Source organism: Macrobrachium rosenbergii, chromosome 16, assembly GCF_040412425.1.
Source record: "Macrobrachium rosenbergii isolate ZJJX-2024 chromosome 16, ASM4041242v1, whole genome shotgun sequence".
NCBI lineage: Eukaryota > Metazoa > Arthropoda > Malacostraca > Decapoda > Palaemonidae > Macrobrachium > Macrobrachium rosenbergii.
The window spans coordinates 26,771,512-26,798,232 of record NC_089756.1 but is presented as its reverse complement, the minus strand read 5'-3'; the positions used below and the strand labels follow the sequence as shown (position 1 = coordinate 26,798,232).

At 37.1% G+C, this 26,721-nt stretch overlaps 1 protein-coding gene across 14 annotated transcripts in view; it reads left to right on the top strand.

Moving 5' to 3' along the window:
* Positions 1 to 26,721, top strand: part of Ca-alpha1T (Ca[2+]-channel protein alpha[[1]] subunit T) — a 132,792-nt gene that overhangs the window by 28,846 nt on the left and 77,225 nt on the right. For 13 of the 14 annotated variants that reach the window (XR_010855665.1, XM_067118708.1, XM_067118700.1 and 10 more), the window contains 8 exons: positions 1,018 to 1,130; positions 2,378 to 2,547; positions 3,712 to 3,804; positions 3,990 to 5,339; positions 5,569 to 5,720; positions 6,994 to 7,212; positions 16,319 to 16,475; positions 21,313 to 21,468. Coding sequence is in view for 13 of the 14 variants with exons in the window: in XM_067118708.1 (XP_066974809.1) it covers positions 1,018 to 1,130; positions 2,378 to 2,547; positions 3,712 to 3,804; positions 3,990 to 5,339; positions 5,569 to 5,720; positions 6,994 to 7,212; positions 16,319 to 16,475; positions 21,313 to 21,468 (2,410 nt within the window). In the remaining variant the exon portion in view is untranslated. Of the gene's footprint in view, positions 1 to 1,017; positions 1,131 to 2,377; positions 2,548 to 3,711; positions 3,805 to 3,989; positions 5,340 to 5,568; positions 5,721 to 6,993; positions 7,213 to 10,640; positions 10,759 to 16,318; positions 16,476 to 21,312; positions 21,469 to 26,721 lie in introns of all 14 variants that reach the window. The other variant, XM_067118701.1, reaches the window with a different exon arrangement.

Below are 26,721 nucleotides of genomic sequence, written 5' to 3'. Positions count from 1 at the left end.
TTTCCGGCTGCTCGGAAGAGCATCAGTACAGATTAATCTGACAGATATGTCATCCACGTCTAGCAGGAAGCAACCTTGCTTTGTGGATCGTTTTTCATGCTTTTACATCAAAAACGCTTCGAACATAATTAGTGTGAAGGTGGAGTAAGTCCAAGAAAAAAGACGAATGAAGGTTATTTAACGTAAGTCGGTGTCTTGGAATGAAGTTTGATAAAGAAAAGCCCTTTTACTCACAGTCGACAGTCATGAATACCCCGTGGACACGGACATGACCGCCGTAGAGGTTAGTGGATGACCGGTACGTGTGTGTGTCTTTAACAGGACGTGGTAGAAGTACTCTTGTGAGGTGTGTTTGCAGTAATCTGGAAATGAACTATGTGTAGAACACTCATGTCCTTAGATTTAACATTCTCTCTTAGGATAGTTCCGTCAAGTGTAGACTCTGAGATAACAACAGCATTAACCCTTTTTTTAACATCGCTTTGGTTTCTTTTCGCTCACTTTGATCCGGATTGGGTCAACACTGAAGCAGATTTCAATGTTTTTTTTTTTTTTCAATTATTACAGATTGATCAACTGTTGAAGATTTTTTTGTGAATTGTTTGTGTAGCCGTTAATTATCTTTTTCGTTTTGTTTTAAATGATCGGTGTCCATAAATATCTTTCTAAAGGGCGTTGATTGTAAATGGGGAAAGTATTAAATAAAAACACTGCTTAAATAATATCCCACTAGAGAAAAGTTCTGATAACGTCATTGGCCATTGAACGCGGTACAGCTTAACCAAAATATTTTATTCAGATTTTTTAAAGTCCTTTCTTTGAAAGTATAGTTCATTTTCGGAATTAAATAAAATACTCTCTTTGTTAAAAACTTGATTTACATTTAATTTGTAAAAAAAAAAAAATTATCCGAATTCGTTTCATTTAAAATTCGAGATCATTTTGTTTAGAAAAGTCAGTTTTTCTTTGATCACAAACCAAACTTCTTTTGATTAAAAAACCGAATTTCTTCTTCAGGCCCATTACAACTTACTTCAGGGTGGCTGACCAAGAAAAGGACTACATATGCTCGCTTCCAAAGGACAACGGGATGCATCGGTGCGTCAACCTTCCACCCACCACTTACGAAGGTGAGGGTCACAGGCTCTTGCCTCAGAAACAGTCTCAACTGAGACTCGCCCTCTCTCTCGAAATGAAAATCTGTGTAGTGCTATGCTTTATGCTGAAACCTCTCTCTCTCTCTCTCTCTCTCTCTCTCTCTCTCTCTCTCTCTCTCTCTCTCCTCCGCGCCTCATTTTAAACTGGTGCCTCCCCTAATCTGTCGGCCCATTCCCACCTGTTGAGTTTTCTCGTTGGGCGGATGGGTTCCGTTCTCAGCTAGCACTCTGCTGGCCGCGAGGTTCGAATCTCCGACCGGCCAATGAAGAATAAGAGGAATTTATTTCTGGTGATAGAAATTCATTTCTCGCCATAATGTGGTTCGGATTCCACAATAAGCTGTAGGTCCCGTTGCTAGGTAACCAATTGGTTCTTAGCCAAGTAATATAAATCTAATCCTTTGATGAGGATTGATTACGATTTACTTGAGTGTGCTATACAACAGTAATTTCATTGTCCTTACACCTGAAGCTTTCGCAAAGGCGATGTCACATGAACCCAATTTAGGCATCTTTTAGCTTCTTGTCGACCAAGATTTTTATCTCCCTCTTCTGCCAGGTTATGGAAGCCTTGGTTAAAGTTTCATGGGCCGCGGCTCATACAGCATTATACCGAGACCATCGAAAGATAGATCTCATTTCGGTGGCCTTGATTGTTCGCTGTAGCGGCTGTACAGAAAACTCGATTGCGTCGAAGAAACTTCGGCTCATTTTTTTACTTGTTATATTCCATTAGAATGTGTGTCATTGCGAGAAGAAATAATAATTCCACTAGAATCTATGTCATTGTGAGTAGAAATAGTAATTCCTTTAGAATGTATGTCATTGCGAGTAGAAATAATAATTCCATTGGAATGTATGTCATTGCGAGTAGAAATAATAATTCCATTGGAATGTATGTCATTGCGAGTAGAAATAATAATTCCATTGGAATGTATGTCATTGCGAGTAGAAATAATAATTCCATTGGAATGTATGTCATTGCGAGTAGAAATAATAATTCCATTGGAATGTATGTCATTGCGAGTAGAAATAATAATTCCATTGGAATGTATGTCATTGCGAGTAGAAATAATAATTCCATTGGCATGTATGTCATTGCGAGTAGAAACAATAATTCCATTAGAATGTACAGTATGTCATTGCAAGTAGAAATAATAATTCCATTAAAATGTATGTCATTGCGAGTAGAAACAATAACCCTGATTCCTGTTTTGCAGGACACTTATGCAACGAGACTGCGCAGCCATTCACGCCCAATGATCCTTCAAACGAGTCCTGCGTCAACTGGAACCAGTACTACACGGATTGTCGACCGGGTGATAAGAATCCATTTCAGGGAGCCATTTCTTTTGATAATATTGGCCTAGCTTGGGTAGCCATATTCCTGGTAAGCATACTTTTGCTCCCGCTCTTTGCATGCTCTGACTTTGATGCTTATCAAGGTTTATTCTGTCCCTTTAGAAGTGTGTTGTATTGCAAGCATTTTCCCCCGTAGGGGGATAGTGCCGCCAGTGCGCCTCACGGGATGCACTGTAGGCATTGCTAAAGGTTCTTTGCAGCGTCCCACCGGCCCCTAGCTGCAACCCCCTTTCATTCCTTTTACTCTACCTCCATTCATATTCTCTTTCTTCCATCTTGCTATCCACCCTCTCCTAACAATGATTTCACAGTGCAACTGCTTTGAGGTTTTCCTCCTGTTACACCTTTCAAACCCACTTACTCTCAATTTCCTTTCCAGCGCTAAATGACCTCATAGGTCCCAGTGCTTGGTCTTTGGTCGGAACTCTATACTCCATTCCATTCCTACAAGCATTTCTTGTATTTTGTTTCATTCACAATTTTGATTGTTCAAAATCACTGTACTAAGCTGATATATAGTGCTTTTGGATTTACTAGAATCGAAAAGCAATTTGTAAGTTTATATTTTTAAGAAGTGTTGAGTGTGAAAAGCATTTGTGGACGGTTATATATATCATAACACTCGGGTCTCAAAAATAATTGTGGAAGTTTCACGGTAAGATTTTTTTGCTAAGAATATTAATGTAATTATTATTATATCAGAACTTTTTAGTGTTGCTGTATATTGCACTCGTTTAGTTATTTCAGAAGTTTTATCATGGAAACCCATTGTGCCTTTATAGTTTTTCGTGTGTCACTTGCGGAGTTCATGTTTTCGGGTACAAATTCCCCGTAGGGGGTTAATGGCGTCAGCAACCCCTTTCATTCCTTTTACTTTACCTCCGTTCATATTCTCTTTCTTCCATCTCACTTGCCACCTTCTTCTAACAATTGATTCAGAGTGCAACTGCGAGGTTTTCCTCCTGTTACACCTTTCAAACCTACCTGGTCTCAATTTCCTTTCCAGCACTGAATGACCTCATAGGTCCCAGCGCTTGGCATTTGACCTAAATTCTCTAATCTAATCTAATCTAATCTAATCTCGGGTACATATTTGTTTCAGTTTGCGTTAAGATTTTTGTAGGAGGTGTTTATGGGCGAATTGGTGGCGGGGCATAAGTCGCCGCTTATTGAGGCCATGATTTTATTTCAGGTAATAAGCTTAGAGGGATGGACGGATATAATGTATTATGTGCAAGATGCCCATTCCTTTTGGGACTGGATATATTTTGTGCTACTTATTGTGGTAAGTGAATAAAGAGTATTTCAATTTGTGATTAGTAAATCTGAGCCGTACAAGATGATAAATTATCTATAACGTCAGTCAGAAACAGGATGAGTCATCTTGCTCCTGTTCATTGTAATCTCCTGAGTTATACAAGCTGTGGCTATGTCTAGACCACCTAGATAACTGTCCGTGTCCTATTCCAGATTGGATCATTCTTCATGATCAATTTGTGCCTGGTTGTCATTGCAACACAGTTTTCTGAAACAAAGAAGAGGGAAATGGAGCGGATGAAGATGGAGCGCGCGAGGTTTCATTCAACCAGTACTTTAGCCTCTGGATCCACGTCAGAGCCAAATTCGTGTTATGCAGAAATAATAAAATATATTGCTCATTTATGGCGACGGGCAAGACGGAAACTTTACTCCAGGTACCGGCAGTTTCGCCGCCGCCATCGATCTGATCATCCCCGTCAGCTGAGTCTTAAAAAGCAACGACGCCGTCGTCAGTATGAGGCTGCCCAAAGCGCCCTTATAGGTCGAGAGGGCGTTGGGATGACCAGCACCATAGTAGCAATACCTTCGGGGGGCGTCAGTCCGGCCGGAGATAAAACAGTCATGAATAACGTCAGTTCTGTATCTCCGCAACTCTTATCACCCCATGATCCATCAGAGAATCTAGAAGACCCGAGGAACTCGAGTGCCCCTCGCGCAAGCCCTGAATTTTCTGATGTGGACCCCCAGACATCACCGAGAAGACCAGTCCTCCTAAAAATTCCTAGTGGTGCTAGTGGAGATGGAAGTACCTCTGGCAATGAATTAGTCCCGATGTCCCCGGGTGGCCAGGCCATATGTACACCACGGCAGAGGCGGCGCAGCTCCGTCATGTTCAGTGATGTAGTGCTTCTTCATGGCCATTCCGGGGACACAGCTACAAGGAATGTATGTCACAGCGAAAAAACGACGCAGACAGATGACGAACCCTTAGATCCAGCATATTTTCGTGAACCATTACCTCCCTCGCCTAATACTTTGGGACCACCTGCCTTGCTCCCCGCTGGGCTGATGTCAAATACGTTGATGCCACCTTCTAAAACAAAGTCTTCCTTACGGCCTGTCTCAAGAACTCCTTCGTACAATGGTTCAGGAGGTAAAGGCTCTCTGACGTGTGGAGAACTTCTTGCTCTGAGTGGAGCACTGTCAGCAGCTCTCCCCACTCATCTTGGGATCGATTCACGCTCAGTACATACTCTGTATTCTTCTCTTGCCAAAGGCGTCAAGCATTTTTCTGCCCCCACTCTGTTCTTCTCAGCAGAACAGGCCCCTGCAGGCCTATCCGGCTACTACTCGGCATCAGACTCTTGCAACTCTGATTCAGAATGGAGCGAAGACGATTGGAGTGAAGAAGACCCGAAGCCTCCTTCTGCCATGAAGAAAGCCTGCATGCAAATCCGTCTTTATATTAAGAAATTGGTTGAGCACCAGTATTTCCAACGAGGTATCCTCGTCGCTATACTTGTTAATACTCTAAGTATGGGTATTGAATATCACAATCAGGTAAGAAGATAGCCCTTCCATGAGGGAAGATTCCTTGCACATTAAATATTGCTTATAATTACAGGTAGACGATGTATGTTTTATTTTGAAAATTTATTGTGTATGATGAATTATTTCAGTTTTGATTGTCTAATAAAGTCAGCTTGGTTCTGTGCACCACGATAATGTACAAAGAGGTTTTGTAGGACTGAATATGTTCATGTTCCATAACAACTGTATCTCTCTACAGCCTGAGACCCTGACGATGATTGTGGAGATAAGCAATTTGATATTTTCGGCAGTTTTTGCAATAGAGATGTTGCTAAAGGTTATTGCGGAAGGTCCATTCGGCTACATCAGCAATGGTTTCAATGTATTTGATGGCGTCATTGTTGTCTTAAGGTACTCTTTCATTTTTAACAACGCACTCTCAAGTTTTGCTTTGGGACCTCCATAGACCTATATGGCTGTTCTCAATGCTTCTTGTCCTTTTTCTGTTCAGTAACCAATAGTATTTAATAGGGACCTGTATCTTTGGAGAAAGGTTAAAGATTAGGCTGCAGCAATTCAGTTGCGTACAAATTTTATTGCTATTGATAAATGTCCTCCAAGTTAAAGTGAAAACTTTAATTCTCTGTAATTTAAGACTAGGAATTTTGTATGTCATTTGTAGTTACTGTAGTATGTTTGAAGTGGCAAACCGTTAATGATTCTGTATTCTGTAACTTGTAAAACAATGAATTACAAAATTGCTAAATTCTTGCAGTTTACCTCCCGGAAGCATAGTGCTTTCATAGCTACTGTTTGCAGACTTTTTTTCACCTATAATGATATCACCTATTGAGAATGTTGCTAAATAGATTACATATAATTGGCCCGTTGGACTTATCGTCGCATTTAGTAATACTTTCAGTCAAAAATAATATATGTTGTTGTGCATAACTGGTAATTAAACTCTCTTTCCTTCAATTCTCAAATTCTGAAATGCTTTGAACTGTAAAGTAAGTTACAGTGCTTTGATATTTAGTACAAGAGTGTGTAAAGTAATAGTATATAAAAAGAATTTACCAGAACTAGTTATACCTACTAAATAAATTTGAAAATTTCATATACAATTTATATATATATATATATATATATATATATATATATATATATATATATATATATATATTATATTATATACATATATATATTGGTTGTTATATTTTTATGAGCATTTTGCTGAATTTTCCCTTTAGTGAAACTAATGGCCTGAAAGCTTCATAAATATTTTCTTGTGTATTCCATTAGTAGCAACATTGACAATTCACAAGTATTTCTGCTGTATAGTACGTAGCAGTGTTCTCTACCCCATCAGGAATACAACATGCAAAAGTTTCACAACCAATTTCGCAGTGCATATATATCTCCTCAGTTAGAATATTAAGAGATCAAAATGTTTTACGAAGAATTTTGTTCGACATACCAGTTATGTGCAGCACATGTCTGTCTCATTTTCTCTTCAGTCAGGACAACGAAAATTTAAGTGTCACAGACATTTTTGTGGTGTGTGCCATTAGCTGTATTAACACTGATCTCTCTTCAGTGACTTATAGGATCAAAAGTATTGAACAGCTTACACCGTTATTTAACCACTGATGTCGAATTAAGTCTCTTCCTTGTTCATCTGCAGTGTGGTTGAATTATATGAGAGCTACACAACACCAGTTGTTGGAGAGCAAGCTGGGCAGGGTTCAGGTCTCTCTGTTCTCAGGACTTTCAGGCTCCTCAGAATATTAAAGTTAGTGCGTTTTATGCCTCAACTGCGCCGACAGCTCTTCGTCATGCTGAGAACTCTAGATAATGTTGCCATATTCTTCTCTCTTCTCATATTGTTCATTTTCATTTTTAGGTAAGTTGTGCCTCATGGAGTTTTTTCATGTTTTTTTTCATTGTACCTGGAACTCTCTTTCCTCATATTTCAGAGGTGCTAAATTCAAAGATTTTATAGTTTTTCTGTGAAAATCCACTTCAGATTGAGTGAAAACAAAATTTAGAGTTCCTTTGGTATACTGATGTTTCTATTGTCACATGTAGATTATTTCTTGAAGAACCATTTGAAAACCGAGAGGTTATTCACTTTCACATATGAATTCTAGGGTTTTGAGACTTATAATTGTAGCATGTTGTTTTGTAGAAAGCCATCTTTTATGCTAACAGTTATAAAGAATATTTTAATGTTTTTAATGATTATATATAGTAATGTTAATAAAACAGCATTTCAGATTTCGTTTTATATTTTGTATTCAGAGGGACAGAGCTCTGAACATCTGATTTTGGTTGTTTACAGTAGTATGTGGCCCATTCCAGTAGATATGTATATTAAGTCCAAAGACCAGTTAGTTCTTAAAAGATATTCTTGGGAATTTGCTTTTCATCTGGTACCACTGTAAAGGCGCCTATTGTCCACATCCCCTTTTCCCACCAGCTGGGGTTATTCCTACAAAATTCCATGCATTGCCCCAACTGTAGTGCTTCTGAATCCGTTGCCACTTTGTTTTACCTTGGTCCAAGTTTTACCTCTCATTTAAGAATACTGTAAATCCTTTGGCCTGTCCCTTTGAAAATTTAGAACTGTGATTCAGTCATAATCATTCCCTCTGAGTTTAGGTAAAATTTGAAATGGGGTTTCGATAATGCTTTACAATAACGGTAACAGAGATGTACATTTGATAAATAATCATGATAATTAAATGCTTTTTTTAAACTATAGTTTTGAGGCATGATAGCTGTTTTTGTTTATTTTTATCAAGTATTTAAGTAAGCATTAACAAATATAACAATACCCAATTTAATTAGGTAAGGATGAAGTCCATATTCAATATCAGTCTGAGAGACAGGAACTTAAGGCATTAACAGCATGGCTAAAATATAATATAGCAATTAGGCACTTAAAGTAGAGATCCAGTTTCGAGATCCTATCCAGGATCACAAGTAGGTAGTTATGGATAAGCCTTAACTAACAAAATGTCATGAAAATCATCCTTAATAAGTTTGAAAATTTCATGGTTGAGGCGTCAGTCATCCTGCTTATCAAAGCCTTTTGACTGCTTCATGAAGGGGGCAAACATATCTAATTAGTTTTTTATCCTTAAGTCTTTGAAATAAGGACTGATTGACTTGGAGGGCTGTAGGGGATTTGCTTGTATGGTACCAAGTATTCATACCAAGAATGATCAGAATTTTACTCCCTAAAGTACTTCATTCATGATTTGGAAATAAATTGCAGAGATGTAACTGGAACGAAACACTTTGGACTTGATATAAAATATTGTCCCCATTTCAAGACCCTTTAGATATAAGACTAAATAGTTTTCAGTATTTCTTTTGGAGAAAATAAATTGTAGTTGATATGTAACCTTAACCTCAACAGTACTGGATTAGGTATCTGGTGTTTGTGTTTACATCCTAGGATTACAATTCCTATCTTATCATTTACAAATTAATACTGCAAATACCTACAATGCAAAAAAAAAAAAGTGCACAATGCTAAATAATTCTGTGCTAGAATTCACAAGGTCGATGGATGAACATATGACATAAGGACATCAAAACCTGTTTTGTCAGATTTAATATCTAACTGATCATGATTCACAGTGGGTCTAATAGGCAGAAATGAACTATGTGCACTTTGATTATCTTTTTAGTGGTAATTTTGTTAATTATGATATTACAGAATTAACATATTAAACTTCAGTGAACACTTACCACAAGGAAACTCACCAACAAGGAAGAAACTAGATCTTATCATTTGAAATTGATCTACTGATTTAGAATGGCTGTAGGACAAACTGCAAAATTACCTATGAGAATATTGTCAGAGGTTATGTCATAGCAAGTCTGGGCCTGAGATAATAATGTTGGTGTTTTTACATTGCACATATCCTCTTTCTATTATTTAAAATAAGTGAAGGTCACTATGCCAAAACCTTGGAAACAAGATGGCTTAATATAATGGTGGTGGTTTCATTTACACTAAGGAAGAAAACGTACGCTATCATGTGCCTGCAACGAGATTTTTTAATATATAATAAAGCCTCAGTTTCTGGCTGATTTTCTTATTTTACATGTCTATTTCTCTTCTCTCAGAAGTTGTGCTTATTGAGACACTGGATGAATTTTATTATCTGTTAAATGACCATTTAGATAATATACAGATGGGATAATTAGAAGGAAAAATTCAAGATCATCAATAAAAAGTAGTAGCACACATATTTTAAAGCACTAGTCTGATATATTTTATTGTTTTTCACAGTGTTCCTTTAACTACAAAGTTTATGTAGTTTAGGGAGGAGCATTACTACATTTTTTTGTAAATTTTATATGAACTTTGAAAAATGAAATACACCCAGAACAAAAACTTCATCACATGCCTTTTTTCAGGACTTTTTAAGTGCATAGTATTTCAACACCCCTTGGTTACAGGAAGAGTGATATTAGCCGCAAAATGTTTGGTGTCTTGTAGGGTAGTATACCTTAGGTTTACAAGCATACCTAGAACTTTAGTGGATAGGTTTTCTAACTTACCCTTTTTCTTTCAGTGTTATAAGCCTTAAACACATCTACTGGTATCCTGAACAAGACTTATGTTGCACCTGAATTACATTATTGTTAATGGCAGTATGTCACACTTACTCTTCATGTTTCTCCTCACATAATAGGTGTTATGTTTGTTTTTCCTTGTGATTGCACTCAAGACAACAGGAGTACTGACATCTTAACGATTCAATGGTTATTGAACACCCAAGGCCTCTCAGTAGTACTACATCAATTGAAACAAAATGATTCCCAGTTTTCTGTCTTCTCTGATAGATACAGTACTCTCTTGTACTAGTAGGTCTACATTATATTCAAGATGCACATTCATGCTTAATCTTGCTTTGCACGCTTTGGAGAAAATCATTGCACTGAATGAAGGGAACGTTTCAATTGTAGAGCTCACGGAGGATTTCTTAATTTTATTTGCTTCAGTGAAAAATCACAGATCTGGGCAAAATGGAATCTGGAGCAGAAACTCTGTATGGCACTTGAAGCTGTGCTTGGAAGTGCAGACCAGTTTTTTAATACTATCCTTTACTGCTTTGTGACTTAAAATTTTCTCCTTACCACCACATGTTTGTTTGCTTTTGGCTTCAAAAATTTAGCTCGTAGATGGAGAGATAAATCGTATGGGCAAGATTTTGACAAAAACTCACTCAGCTATCATCAGTTTTCTTAGTGTATTTGACCTGGAGACTAAAGAGGATAAATACAGTGTGTCATTTTCTTCTTTCTTTCTAGTATTCTGGGCATGAATCTTTTCGGTTGCAAATTCCGCAAACAGAACCCCGATAATACATCTTCTACTGACCGCAAGAACTTTGACTCTCTCTTATGGGCCAGCATAACCGTGTTCCAGGTATTGCATTTCCCAAAAAAATGAGTGTGCTTAGAAAGTGTGTTTGTGTGCGTGTATGCTCGTCGCGGGTTTCCACTTACTGAGAGCATTCATTCAACTATCTAATGCTTTGGGCTGGTCCATGCGTCTCTAGTAGGCAAGTAGAAAGTTAGGAGAAGAAGATACTGTGCAGTGTCTGTATATAATAGAGTTCACTTCTAACATCAGTGTAGTTCCACTAACTTTATGATGAAGAAGCTTTTTTTTTTTTTGGTGCTTTTTAAGTTTGTCTTGATAGTTTTGTAGTTTTAACGTTTTTAGATTGCAGAAACGTTTTGTGTTCTAGATACAGAAATATTTTAGTGTAGCTCTGGGTCTGTAGTCTCTTAGAACTGAGGCTCAAATCAACAAAGCAGGATTATGGCTTTGCACCAAAACAAACCATCAGGGGTACGGCGGAGGCACAAATTGCAGAAATGCAACTCGACTTCGGGCTATATTCAATTGTCTGATGCTGCAGTGATGTGTATTCATTCATGCATTAGTACTGTAGATGCCTTCTCTCTTAGTGAAGAATAACAGAACTGTACATTATTCTTTAAGAGCTTGTGCCCCTGAGGGTTAGCCAACATCATTAAAGGAAAATGGTGAGTCCAAAACACAATCATTTTATTTTATATATACTGCTTTCCATATACACATAATTTTGTACAAGCACGTTCTGGCCTGGTAGATGTAGGTAAATGCAAAACTGTTCAGAATTCTCCTGCTACTACTACTACTACTACTACTACTTAATACTACTACTACTATTATTATACTTCTGCTACAACTACTTCACAAGAGGCACGAGCTTCTTGAAGACCTCAAAAATGAGGTTGTTGGTCACTTGAAGATTCTTCCTGTCCAATTGTGTATGATACAGCTAAGGTGTGTATCAGACCAATACCATACCAGCTTTTTTTTTGCCTTGCCTGATAAACATATTACGTCACTGTAGCTTTTGTACTTAACATACACCTAAGAGCATCTTGTTGGCATCTAGTTGGTGTGCCATGACTGGATAAAATGAGTTTTTTTTTTTTCTCTTCACTGATAAAAGAATGTGCACGACCTTAAAATCCAGGGGAACGGTGATAGAAATAAAAATTCTCTTCGTTACTTCAACTCTGAATTGCACGATATGGGCACTTGTGTGCAACACTTCTTCATGGCACTGCATAAAAAGCATTATTTTTTGTTGACATAGTTCACCTTAAACACAATAGATAAACCTTATATACTGCGCTCACACGACTCATCATCATTCCTCACCGGTACTTGGTACCCAGATTCATCTAGGCCGTTTGGTGCGAGGTACTGTCTCAGATATACTTCATTCTTTCAGCCCTTCTTCAACTTCCATTTAATGTGAAACTGCATTAGGGTAAAATCCCATTTCAGTAAGCTGGTTAAGATGTCTCTTCTTCGCGGTGCATTTCCATAAGCAGGGTTTATCCTCCTCACACATCACAGTAAATGAGGACAGTCCAGATAACAGCCTGATGTGTCTTTGCATAGGAATTCTGAGAGTGATTATAGAGGTGTGTCTGTGTGCTCTTGGGTGCAAATGATGGGTCATTTGGGTAACGCTGATTTGGCAGATAGGCTCCATTCCGAGTGTGGAATACCCATCAAGTTTTTTCTAGCAGTGTTCACAGTTATTCGATATAATCATTTTCAGTTATGCTATTTTTCTTTGTCATGAATATATTTGATTAAATCCAGACTTGTTTCGTCTTTCCTGGTAAGTGCTTGCTATTGAGGAAATTGGTTGGAACGTGTTGAGGATGTTAATGCCTTCACACTGGGGTGTTATTTAAATTTAAAAACACTGAAGTAAAAGTCTTTTACAGTAGATGGATAACAAAAATGAAAAGGGAGAACGAGGGATCATGAAATTTGTTTCGTTGAAAGCTAATTAATAAATACGATTCGAAACCCATTTCTTCAAGAGTTTGTTCAGATTAATTCTGAAAGATTTCATTCCAGTGACTTTTATCATAGACTATTCCTGACTTGCAACTTTCTCAACTTCTATCCGTCCACAATTACTAACGAAATGTCTGAGAACTATAAATGCAACAAACAACTGATAATGCGCACGCACAGCAAAAATAAAGGTAATATACACTCGAAAGATTAACGATAATTAATGTCAAAGAAAAGTATAGCACACTGAAAATGAAAATATTAGCAAGAAGGAAGTACTGTACCATACTGAAAATAGACAGAGCTCTTCCTAGTTATGAAGTCATTTAATAAAGTACTTGTGTTGCAAAATTGAAGATGTGAGTGGAATTTGATTACAGGGAAAAGCCAGCAAAGTGAATGTCAGAATGAAAGTTTTGGAGGATAATGATAGTGGTAGGCGTGAAAGAAAAATTGTTTATGTTTACGGTTAAATGTCGTGGTTGCATAAACTATAGCAGAGTCTTTCGATACTTTTAATTTTTTACTCGTTAGAACATTTTTTTTATATTCATTGCAGTTAGTGTCTTCAAAGCCATTCACAGTTATTTCTTTTCATGAGTATTATATCTGTGAATATACATACACAGTCATACATAGTCATATTTCACACAGTTGTTTCTTTTCATGAGTATTATATCTGTGGTATTTACGGAACTAAAATTTTAACTTCACATACATCGTCATATTTCACATGAGGGAGCTAATTGGAACCAGGTTCATCGGTATCATGTAGATTTCAGTACTTTGGAATGTAGTTTTGTGCTCATTGAAGATTTCTGGCCACTGATTCTCTTCCATAGAGACTCACTCTGCTACACTTACAGACCCCCGCCCCCTCCCCCGGTACACACATCCTTCATCCAAACACTCGGATATTTTTTTGCATCACAGTTCATGCTGTGTGTAGATGTCTACATAAATACCACATTTTAATCAGTTTTTCGTTAGCAGTCTTTATTTTACTATTTGATCGTATGTGTTGTGTTACGGTGCTGACCTCTGATTTGTGTACCACTTTCATCCAGATGTCATGAAACAAACTGTTTTGTTTACTAATAAATATCCCAGTTTCAGCAAAAGGACTCTTTTGTCTTAATAAACACTCCTACTTCACTGACCATAATGAAACTTTTCTGTATTTTTTTTTTTACATAGAAGTGTGCTTTTTTAGGATGATAAAAGATACACTCATGGTATTTAAGATTATTATTATTATTACTGTGTTATGCACATGAGATGTTTTTTCTTCATTTAAAGAGCTCTCCCCGTACTTTCTCTTTTTTCTGATATGTTAATGCAACAGTGTCAGAATGCAGGAGAATGGGTGTTGTCTTATTTTGTGGTTAAATTTTGTCAGGTTGGTGGAGATTGAACCCTTGAGCATGAATCACACTCTCAGATACCAAATTTCATTCTTATATGTGGAACTGATCATAAATGGAGGCTTTTAGAGGTTTTTGTAGGCAAAACGATACTTTTTTTATGTTTAACGTGATTGAAGGGGTTAGACGAAACGTATTCATCATGTAGTACATGACCAGTACTTGCAGTAGGATTGTCTTTTCTCAAGATCATTTATCATTTCCCTGCTTCAGGTAAACTGCCATTTTTAACAACTTATTCATTCATGTAAGATACATAAGATAGATGTCTGGTAGCGCCCGTCCTCTCAGGGATGCCTTTGAGAAATACTTCTTAAAAACCAATACAGTACAGTAATGCCTTTCAACTTGTGGCTAAAACTATGAACATGTACCCATGTACCATAACCGAGCTGGTGGCTTTATAAAAATTGACATCTTTGTCCTAGACTTGCAAGACGTTCAGGTACATGCACACAACATTTGACTTTGTATGCAATGTTCTTACATTTTGTTGTCTCAGAATTTCCTTTAGTGCCTTTGTGTCAAAGCGGCTGGTTATTCACTTAATTATGATTCAGTCTAATTAAAAGACTTCTAAAGAACCTCCTGAAGATATGTTATACTGCTTGTAGTCTCATTTGTCAAACACTAGGCAGGAATAATTGAAAGTGTTAAACTATTAACGTTTAAAATATGCAAAGGGCAGAGCTGGTTGTATTTACTGAATCATCATTCCATTCTTGTTAGCAGGAGACGATATGCATCCAAACTTTAACTGGTTTTGACAGATGTGCTTGGAAAACAAGTCATTTGAACAGATGTATAGAAAAAATATATCAAAGGTAATAAAGTCATTTAATTTTTTGCTCTTCTTCATATTCTAAATATTTAATCAGTGAAAAATCCGGTTGCCTTTAGAACTTATTCCATGAAAACTGTCTGAAATTGCTATAGAGTATTTTCCACTTGCCATGTTCTCTGTATTTTGGTAGGAATATTGTTTACCGAAGTGTCCCTATTATAACAAGGTTGAAGTAACAATTTCTGGTGTAAATTCATGACTGAGCACGATTGCCAATAAGAAAGTGTAGTATGTACAAGGTAATTATAACAACAGTGGATTTTGTCGAAGTGATTGGTACCCATTTCTGTCTTGAAATAACTGACATCCCTCTTTCCTTTCGCCTGTATATAGTTACTTTGATACTTGCTTTGATATTTCTACCTAAAGGCTATAACAGTATCCTTCCAGTAGGGCTTTCAAAGTGCAGTGCTGTGGTAGTGTCTTGTTGGCTGCCGTAGTTAATAAAAGCAAACCATTCATCGTCCTGTGGCTGGATAGGGCAGCTGCTTCAGTGTGTGATGGTGTCGTTTGGTACTTTGTAGCTTTAGATACTAATAGCCATTAACAATAGGATGACCACCTTCCTGACTGCGTAGTATTATGCTAGTCTCTGATTTTTCTAGACTATCCCAGATTCTTGGCTGCTGCTGCTGCTGTGCTGCTGTGCTGCTGCTGTAGTCTATTAGAGTCTTTCCAAAGGTGCCAAGTCTGCAGCAGCTGCTAAGCTTGTTTCCAGTGTTGCAGTTGGCGATCTTCTAGGTTTATATGAAGGGCAGACTTAGCAAGAAATTCCTGTTTTCCCGTAGAGATTTAATAACATAGTTTTCCTGGCTAGGATTTGACTGTGTAGATCCCTAGGCAGGCGTTGTACATGGCCCTCTGTATATTCAATTGTGTATGTATACATTTTTTGTAAAACTGCCATGCACAGAAGAGGAGATCCAGATTTTCTTTAGATTAAACAGTACAGAGCATTATTGACAGTTCTCAGTATATTCCCACTAACATCCCCCACATATACATTTCCAGTCAAGTTTTTAGAGCTTCCCAAATACCAGTACATTTTGTTCCTGCGATACCCTATACAGTAGTCAGTAAAATGCTAACATTTTTGTTATCGATGTTTTCTGGTAAGAGCCAGAGTTATTTTAAGGAGCTTTTGTTTGATGAAAAGCTGGAGATGATGTGTTGTCCCCATTTGAGGTGTCAGACTGTCAGGATCTCCTTTTTCTCTGAGTGTTGCGTTTGAGTCACCCCACTTACGTGTGTGTGTGGCCAGCCAAGGTTTTTAGAATTCCACCATCCTTGCCTGCTCACTCCACCACCTCTAGCATTGTCCATGTCCGTTGTTACTTTTCAGTGTACTAGGCATGTTTCTGTTTGGTGGAAAGTTTTGCATTAAAGCGGATGGAGGTGGCGATTGCACGTGCAGAGAAATCCTGGATCCAAGAGCTGGATGCCAGTGCAAAAGGATGCATTTTAACAGCTTCTTGTGGGCTACCGTCACTGTTTTTCAGGTTTGTACTTTGTATAGTGTTTTTTTTTTTCTATTTATGACTTACGTATACATATTCGATTTATCATGTATTTTGCTGTGTTTTAACTACCAAAGGTTTTTCTTTGCATGGAGATGTTTTTCATTAATCCCTTTTCATTTATTGTCATCAGGTGTAGCCATTAGTTTGAAGTTGATGTTTACACTATATTTTGATATAGGTCATGCATGAAAGTAAACTGTATCAAGGGTTGTGGTGAGAACCATTTGTCTATATCCAGTAATAGAAAAGTACCCTTATTATCTCGTTGGGTTTATTATGTCTGACTGTCTTTAGTAAGTACTAAGTTGCTCAGAATTATTGTCTGATTCAAGATTAGCATCGTGACACTTAAGAGTGTTGAAATCATGTTACTGGTGTCTTTAGCATAGATCAGCTAGTTTGTGCAAGGCGAACTCTAGTTTTGTTATCTCTAGTTTTGAGAGCACTAGAAATTGCCAAGACCTAGAATGATTGCAGTTGCGATTGGAGGCCAAGCTCTTATCCTGGGATTGAGCATATGACAAGGACTGCCTTTTGAACTAAGGTATGATCCTTACTTTGTAATAAAGGACGTTACTTTCATGGTAATTTTTAGTTGAGTAGATGTGATTATAAAACAATTTATACTTTGAAATAAGAATATGGTTTGCTCAACAATTTCTGTAGTAAGGAAGAGGATCAATTGCTTATGAGAAAGGAACTAACTTTAACAAGCGTATATTTAAACTATTCTTAATGATAGCAGCGTAAGCAGACAATGGAAAATGGCTGATCTCTGCCACTAAAAATAAAATTTTATGATACCATCCAATTAGAATGATTATCTTGTGGGAGCACAGCAATGATACCATTAAGTCAGGACACATGAAGATCAAATAACAACAAGAATACTGCCAATAAGGTTTGTAGTGATCGTCATAAGAATGGTTGAAACAATCTTACCACAAGATTCTCTGTGCTGAAAATACTTCAGGTAACTATGTATATTTATATAAAGGCTAACAGTTGGAGGGTCTTGGAACAGTGAACTGCAGCTAGAACGAGAGAGAGAGCTGACATCGTCCAGCAACCCGAAATGAATGTTCTTGACTATCATCAAAGAGTCATTGAATTTTTATCATGATAAGTATCAAAGGCTCCCCTTAATAGGTCATAGAGAGAGTTTAGTGATTGATGTTTTAGTGTAACATCACTATTAAATCAGGACATAAGAAACAATCATCACTCCACTATGGTCAGGATTAAGAAGACATCCATAATTTCAAATCCACCTTTACTAAACAGTTTTTTTTTTTTTTTGTCACAGAATTTGTATTAGAAGGTATTGGGGACTTATCAGTCAAGATACTTACCTGATGGCAGTTTTCATCCAGACATAAACTAAGACTAGAGAGATGAATAAAGTTTTGGGTAATTGCACTCTCCTCTCTCATTATCTCCGAGATGGTACAAATGGGCCAAAAGCTTCAACATTAATTCGAAAACTCAGCAGAGGTGTCTGTCACCTGTCCTGACAGTCCTCTTTTTTGGGCACTTATTGATAAGGGGGGGAGGGCTAAGAAACCATTTCCTCTGACAGAGAGAAAAGTGGACAGTAAGGCCCCCTTACCGTGCTTGTCAGTGTTAATTTTGCGTGTTCGATAATAAGTTCTCTTTTGCAAAGAATGAGTTCTTTTTGATAGATTGTTAATGGAAGGATGGCACCTAAGTATTCTCAGGATTTCCTGGAAACCAGTCATTTTTGGGCAAGGGCTTGCAAGTTTGTGAATATCCATGATTTTGTTAATCTTTTTGTGTTTTCTGGTAGTTCCATCCTGCATAAATTTTGCCTACATAAACTTTGCCTTCTCTTGCTTGGACAAATCTACTTTTTTATCCATATAAGTGTTAAGTTTATTATAATTTGCCTTGACTAGAAGTCGGGAGTTCAGACATCAGAAATATTGAAGAGAGGAGAGTGTTATAAAGCATTATGGGCATGGTTATGATTAGAGATATTTTGTCATAGTCTTCCAAAATCATCAGAGCAGCATTGAACTGGGTAATAAACAGAATTTCAAATTTCGTCACTAAAGAAGGTCTATATAAGCTGTCCCCTGTAGTCTGAAAGCTTCTGAGTCATCAGGATCTTCGGGATCAGAAGTAAAAACTCTGCTACTTATTGTGTCCATCCTGTTGTAAGATTTTTGGCAACGCTATCCATAGTTCCTGTTAAATGATTAATTGGTGTAACAGATTTCAGATTTTTTTCAATCATTCTTTGTCTTTTGCCTGTGTGATCTGCCCAAGAGTTTGCCACGATGTTTTACAGTTGGATGTGAATTAAACTTCTTTTATTCCAGTGCAGTCTTTTCTGCAAGATGTGGTGTTACAAAATCCACGATTTCCTTCATCAGCTGAGGGATTTGTATGTAGTATTTTTCGAGATTATTCTAGCCCTCCTTTAACAATGCAGCTGACCTCAGTTGTTGGAGTACAGTCTCATATGGGAACCTCACAAACGTTATCGTCTTGATATCACCGGAACTAGAAAAATGGAATTTCTGCGCAGTATCATTTGAAACAGACATTATGCATTGTGTCTTGTTCCAAGTAATAACTTTTGGCAGTAGTAAGCCAGATGTTCATGTTTCCACCATAACCCTGATCCTGTTTGAATTATTATTATTAGACGTTATCTGACGTCAGAGCTGCAAGTGTCCTTGACACTGGCTGATCCTGCATAGGAAGCAATTTATTATTCATAAAACTGAAAATTTTATTTTTATGACCATTAAGTTTATTAGTCATAAGACTGAAAACATATAGTCCAAGCTCAATAGGTTAGTTTGATTGTATACAGTATTATCATAGAGAAGTTAGTCACACAAGTTTTTTTCTTATTTAGCAAAAATATAGCACTGATCTCAACGTAAGAGTTCATTTTGACCTGTGATCGCATGTGCAGGTGAGTCAACAGTTGCTAGGAAAGTCAGATGGATGTTAAACTGTGACAGTTAGCATGCTTTGTATCTAAACGTCATTACGGTTTTACACAGCGATGAAAGTCAAAGAACAGATATAATTGAGACAATATAGCAAGGTCAAATGCATGTCATTCATGAGAATTTGTACTCTTTTCAAAACTTAGTGGTCTCTTAGAGAAACTGTTACTCATGATAAGCAAGAACGTGTGTATATAACAACTGTGAGCTTACAAGCACACTTGTAAGGTAAGTTCAGTTTAGGATACAAGTATTGTTTCGTCCAGTTTTCTGTATTTGATGCAAACCATCATTCTGCAAATTATCATCTCTGCTCATGAACTACATGAACTCATGAACTACTTCAGTCTGGTAATGCCAGCTGAATTAAATACCAGTATTCGTTATCTTTGAAATACATTACAAAATGTCGTCTGTATTACTTGTACCTTCAAAGTAAGTCTTGAATATATTCTGATAGAGTGGCTTTATAGATACCAGAGTAAAGGAATATTTTTGTCTTGGATTATGAAAAAAGACCTTGATGATTTCCTAACTTAACCTGAAATAAAGCTGATGACAGTTTAAGCTGTTATATCATAAATCATTCGTGTCATTCACAAAATTGTTTCATGTTAAGTGTTTGCATTTTTATCTCTTTTAGTTTAATAAAAAGAAATCATATGATTGAAGTTGGGAAACAGTCTAATGTATATAGTAATTTCTAGTTTAAGATACGGTTTTAAATTATTATATTACATGTTTTCAAATTAGTAGTTGTATATCTAGCTAGTATTTACTTTGTGAATTAGACCTTATGCTTCTGGACTGAAACTTCATCTGGATAGTCATTCCCTTAACCATCCCCCGAAGGGTGCTAGTGATGTTAGTGCACCTCAGGTGATGCACTGTAGGCATTACTAAAGGTTGTTTGAAGCTTCCCTTCGTCCCTTAGCTGTACCCACTATTTAGTCTTTTACTTTACCTCCGTTCCCACTTCCTTTATTCCATCCTGCTGTTCAGCCACCCCGTCTTCCCTTTTTCACTGTTGTGAGCACTGAATGGCTGAAAGTGCCCCAGTGCTTGTCTTTATAGCCAAATTTTCATGAATCAGTCAATTCCCTGGATCATACAATGATGGGTTTTGTCAAAACGGGGAATACATTTGACTTAGTAGAAGTAGATACATTTGACCCAGGGGAATATGAAACCATACAGATTTAGTTGAAAGAACTAACAATATTTCTCAGCTCTAAAATAATCCATCAGCACTTATGTGGTGAAGCATTCAGAAATCAGTCAGTAATAGACTTTCTTAGAGAACTAAAATGAAGTTTGCATATTTTGTTCTTTGCCATTATGAAGAAATCAGGATTTCACAAACCTCGGTATTTGATCTTTTAAATGTTATTTCTGAATTTTACTTGTTATTTATTTGGAGCTTAAATGTTACAGAATCATTTGCGAAGTTAACCAGTTTAATGAAAAACAGAACAGTTCCATATATTATTACTGTAGAACTGTTGACATGGTCGATTTAAAGTATTGTGCTGTTGCTGATATTTAACATGGTTAATTTTAAGCTAAAATGTATGTATTTGCTTTTATGATCACTTAGCCAACCCTCTTTGATGTTGTATTGGGTAATATCTCATCAGTGTTTTCTTTTTCTCTTCCTCTTTCTTTCAAACTTTGCATATCACCACATCGCTTCTGGTACCAACAATCGACGTCTGAATCTCTGCGTCAACACAACACATCTTCACTGATTCCTAAAACAATGATATCTTTTCATATGTGGCCTTTCATCCTACTCACCTATGATTCGTACAATAACACCTCCCGGGAGCCAGATCCTGACACAGGAAGATTGGAATGTTGTCCTCTTCAACGGTATGGAAAAGACGAGTCACTGGGCCTCCCTGTACTTTGTGGCTCTGATGACATTTGGCAACTACGTCCTCTTCAACCTGCTAGTTGCCATTCTCGTCGAGGGATTCTCCGCGGAGGTAAGCTGAAGAATCTCTTCGGTGAAACTTGATTTTCTACTTGAATGTGTTTATTTGTTTAAATATGAAAGTCTTATTTAAGATTTCAGTGCCAAGATTTAAGAATTGATGCTGTGGATTTGATAATCACTTAATACTTCTCGTTCACATTACTTTTTGATGAGTGGACTGTAAATCACTTTTTATAGCTCTGTAAGACATATCCATTGTCTCTCTAACTGACAGAAATCAGTCTTAGTAAATTTTCATAATTAAGACGAAAGTTTTTGAAGTGCTTTTGCACATAATGCTGCTTGCGGCGTCATAATACATCTATAACATCTGTGTCTATTTTTATTGCTGAAGAATTTTTTTTTTTATTACATGTATTTCAGGTGATTTAAAGGCATTTTCAAGAGAAAATATACCGTAATATTTATTATAATCTTTAACATCTCAGTGAACATTTTTGTCTTGTCACATTACTTTTTCGTATATCGTCTACAAGGTACAGTTCTTACTATTACCTCCGTTTATCATGTGTTTGCATTCGTTACAGTCATGTTCACCTTCACATACTGAGATAAACTTTAGTGCATCGTCATTCATGAATACATTCCTTGTTTTCATTCATTCGCTCACTGTCGGAAAGGACAGTGTACTTAACGTAGTCTCTGCTAGAGTTGTAATGTACATGTTTTGTCAGATTTTAGCCAGAATTTGTTACTTCCTATTTGTTCGATCAATCTTGCCATTTTGCAGCTACTCTGTAGTTATTCCAATGAGTGGATATCCTACTTTCTTCTTTATTAGGACACAATGGATACTAAACCAGGTTTTGCGAATCTTAACAATAGTGATTTTATGTCACCTCTTGTCGTAGTTTTCTGTTACGTAAGGAAAATAATGTTCAGTGAATATATATATACAGCTTACATAGTTTATAGTACATCTGTTATGTATGTGCAGTATATGTATGGTGTATTCATGTTACTTGAGTTTCATGTATACAGAATGTACATTCTACACACACACACACACACACACGTAATGTGTATTTGTGTGTTTGAGTTTATATGTTTATATAATGTGTGTTTGTGTTTTTGTCATGATACGTACAAACATATTCAGTCACATCACAGTATTAGTGGAAAATGATAAGTGTTTACTTATTAATTTTTGAGACAAAAACGGGAAGAAACTACAGGATGCTGCTTAAAACCTGTGAAATACATAATCACAGGTAGACTGAGCGCTATAATGGAGTGATCTGGACGTGAGATGCGCGTAAACTTACGTGGTTTGAAAGCGTGCCTTGACTGGAGTATGGAATGGTTAATATATGCAAGTGACCTATATCTCTAATTATTGGAAACAGAGAAGTGAAACTGCAAAAACTATTGAAGTTCGAAAGCATTTGCAAGTGAGGAAATTTGTAAAGAAATGAGCAAGAGTGAGATTATGAGGATCGATGGAAGATGGAGTAATGAGTGTTGTTATGGATGGTGGGAGAAAGGAAGCCGTTGACTTTTATAAGTATCTGGGGTTAAGTATAACTGATGATTGTCGATGGAGAAATCTTTGAGACACAGACTGCCTGAAACAAGAAGATACTGGGATTTGGGATCTTTCCTAGTCAGTGACCCCCAAGGGTTTTAACCCGGTATGTATCCACCTTTGCGGCGTGTTTTGTACAAGCCCGTCGGGAATTACCGTAAAAACATAAACAAAAGATTATAAATATCATAAAGATAACAACCCCCAAGAAATATTAGTCCTAGATAACGACCCCCGAAAGCCCTTGGGGGTCACTGCCTAGGAAAGATCCGGGATTTGTTCCAAGGATTGGGAAAGAAAGACATCAGTCGTCAGTGTGTGGAGAGACTGTTGAGCCGACTGTCTTCCATAGGAGTGCAGTGTGGATTTAAAATGCAAATAACAGACAGTTGCTGGAGCTGTTAAGATGGCTCTGCTTTGCAGCATATGCGCTTAAGAAAAATTGAAGACAGGAAATGTTGAGATACAGAGAAGGTTGGCATAGGTGAAAGGATGGATCAGAGTGTTTTGAGATGGTTTGGGCATGTGGAAAGAATGGGGAACAATAAGCTGGTGAAGAATGTATATTATGAAAGTGTTAGGAGGGGTGAGGAAAGGAAGATTTAGAGAGTGCTCGATAGGAGCTAAATAGGTAAATGGGAAAGGAAAGACCTTAGGGGTGAAAGGCACAGTGTGTGTAAGTGGATTTAATGTGCTGCTGTTGAGCATTCTGTGTAGGTTATGAAGTGGCTATTGTTGTGGAGTATTCATAATGTAGTCGAAGCTGTGTCACTGTTCTCTGTTTTGTTTCTTAGCCACCCTCTCTTATGAGAAATGTCCTAATATATATATATATATATATATATATATATATATATATATATATGTTTTTGTTTATATTCATATGTTATAATATATGCAGGACGCCAATACTGTATGTACATATGTTTATGTGTGCGTAGATTGTTTTTGTGATTTGGGACAACAATCATAAAGTAGTTTAGCCAGTGGTGATATTTTGTGTTGTGCTGAGTTCTTTACAACCGACGTTTTATTTTTAGGTATTATCATTGATGTGGTTTTGTCTTTTAAGTTGCTCTAAAATTCAAAAAATTTCCAGTTGTCTCTCTCTCTCTCTCTCTCTCTCTCTCTCTCTCTTTCTGTAGTGCCATTGTGAGCCATAAAAGTCCCTAGTTAGATTGTTTCCCAGACGCAGTGCCACCGAGAGCACTTTTCCGGAATCTTTAAGCATCTTGCCGCCAATTTTCGTCGAGTAGCCGGTATTGGCGGCAAAGTTCAAGCCGAGGTCGGAGATGGAGTTGTCTGTGCGAGCGACTTCGCCCCTGACAGATGCGCGCGCGCCACTTCGATTTCGCGCCGGTATGGGAATGACAAGAAGCTGATTCGCGCAAAGTTTCCGGCAAGATGCTCAAAGATGCCGGAAGTGCCAGCGTGTGGCTGCGCCTCCATGCATTCGCTTTTGGTCCCCACAGATTTTATGTGCTGATCCCTTTTTGTGTGCAGCAATGTCAAATGCGGAGCACAGTAGTCAGTTTTGAGCGAGATGTTTTAATTAATGAAGGTTTCTTCTTCTTCTTCTTTCTCGATGAGGCCCCCAGTAAAAAAGTTTTTTGGACAGATGTCTTTTCTTATGGCGGTTAATATCAGCGTTTACGAGCTGTTTATTTGCCCATGTGGCTTTATGTGTTATGAATTTTGCGTACGTATCTAAAATACACACACACGTGTATATGTATATGTATATATATATATATATATATATATATATATATATATATATATATATATATATGTTATATATATGTATGTATGTTTATATATATGTGTCTGTGTTTTATGTATTCCTAGATCATTATTTTCTTAGGTGTTCAGGATTTTTGTTTGGTATATTATTTTCTAGCTTTGAAGGTTAACAAGATACTGTTAGCCACAACTGTGGTATCTCTGTGTTAACTATTTCATTGTAGTCCTCAACATTTAGTATGAAGCAGTATCTAAAATATGACGGAAAAATTATTGAAATTTACTGATTGCCATGTAAATTATAAACATTAATATTAACAATTTGAAGAAAATGTAGCCTTTAAAAAAACAACCTTACAAGTTTAAACTTGCTCCTTCCAAAACACTCAGACACGCTGACAAACAGATACTCGGGTATGCTATCTTATTCTTACAGTCACATAAACGTGTTAAAACTTGCTGACACGGTTATTAAAAAATGATAGCATTCTCAGGTACTCAGTCACGCGAACATTGTAACACATTCAGGCACAGTCATACAAATATGTTAATAAATTTTCACACATAGTAATGCAAACATGGTGGCAGTTTCAGGCACTCTGAGAGACAGTTAGATACAGTGTCAGTGCGCTCAGACACACAGTTACATAAATTTATCCACAAACTGTGACAGTCACACAACAGGTTAGCTCTCTGACTGCATTCCTGCATATTGGTATGCGTTATATTTTTTTTTATTTTCATGTTGAAATAGAATGAACCATGCTTTCTTTTACTTGATCGGATCAGATTAACAGCATTTGCGGTAAAGGTGAATGTGGAGCATTATTCCACAGACAGTGGCCTCTTTATTTAGTAACGTTTTCGTTATCTTTCCCAATCACTGTAGTACATCGTTAAGCAGAAACGTGGTTAATAACATTGAGTTACTGTTGTTTTCACTATTATTATCAGTATTATGAATAGTATTAGCAGTAATAATGATAGTATAGTTTTTGTTGTTAGTGATTAGTGTGGATATTACGTTGTGAATCTCATGACGCTGAATAGGGAGCAGATTCAGGGGTGACAGTATTGAATTTTATTTAATCTTTATTTAATCTCCCACTGCCTTTCAAAGAGTGCCTCCTCCTCACACCTTTGCTCCTTCATATGACATTGCTCTCCTCCCAAGACTGACGTCGCCGTCGGAATATTGTTTTTGTGAATACTCTTCAATATGGCCTCCTTGTATTTCATGGAACTGTTTCAATGTTAGACACGTGAGATGTTAGGCACATACTGTACAATGCATTGAACGTTACGTGATTTGTTAGGCACACGAAATGCATTTAACTTCTTCCGATGTGCTAGGCACGTGAAGTGGCATCATTAAGTTTGCCACGTGAATTGCATTTGATGTTTGCCACGTGGAATTGCATTTGATGTTAGACACGTGAAACGGTATTTAAATTTACCAAGTATCTGTCTTAGGCACGTGAACTGGCGTTTATAAACGTTCTGGATGATGTGAAATCTAAGCCACGTTTTATATTAGCCGCAGTGGAACTCAGCCACATTGGACATGGCTTCAATATCTTTTCTCTGTATGTTGGTGTATTGTCGGTATTGCCGTAATGTGTGGCATGAGTCTGGATATATATATGTACTGTATTAATAACCGGCGTACCTCTTTGTCTCTTTACTGAACACTCTATAGCATCCATCCGTCTTTCCTGAACATGGCCCCAGACTCTTGAATCTCTGTGAGTCTCTGTCTTGTAATTCATTTGGAAATCTTTGCTGTAAGGCTATACGGATCTAATGAATGGTCCGTCAGACTGATTTAATGGTCAGGTCATTTGTGCTTATTGTGAATGCTAGTAAACGTGATGATAATTTGTGATATTAATTTTGCATTTTCTAATTTGTGAGAAGTATAAAATAAAAGCACAACAGTGATGCTTATGAAATATGTGTAAATACAAAGCAATA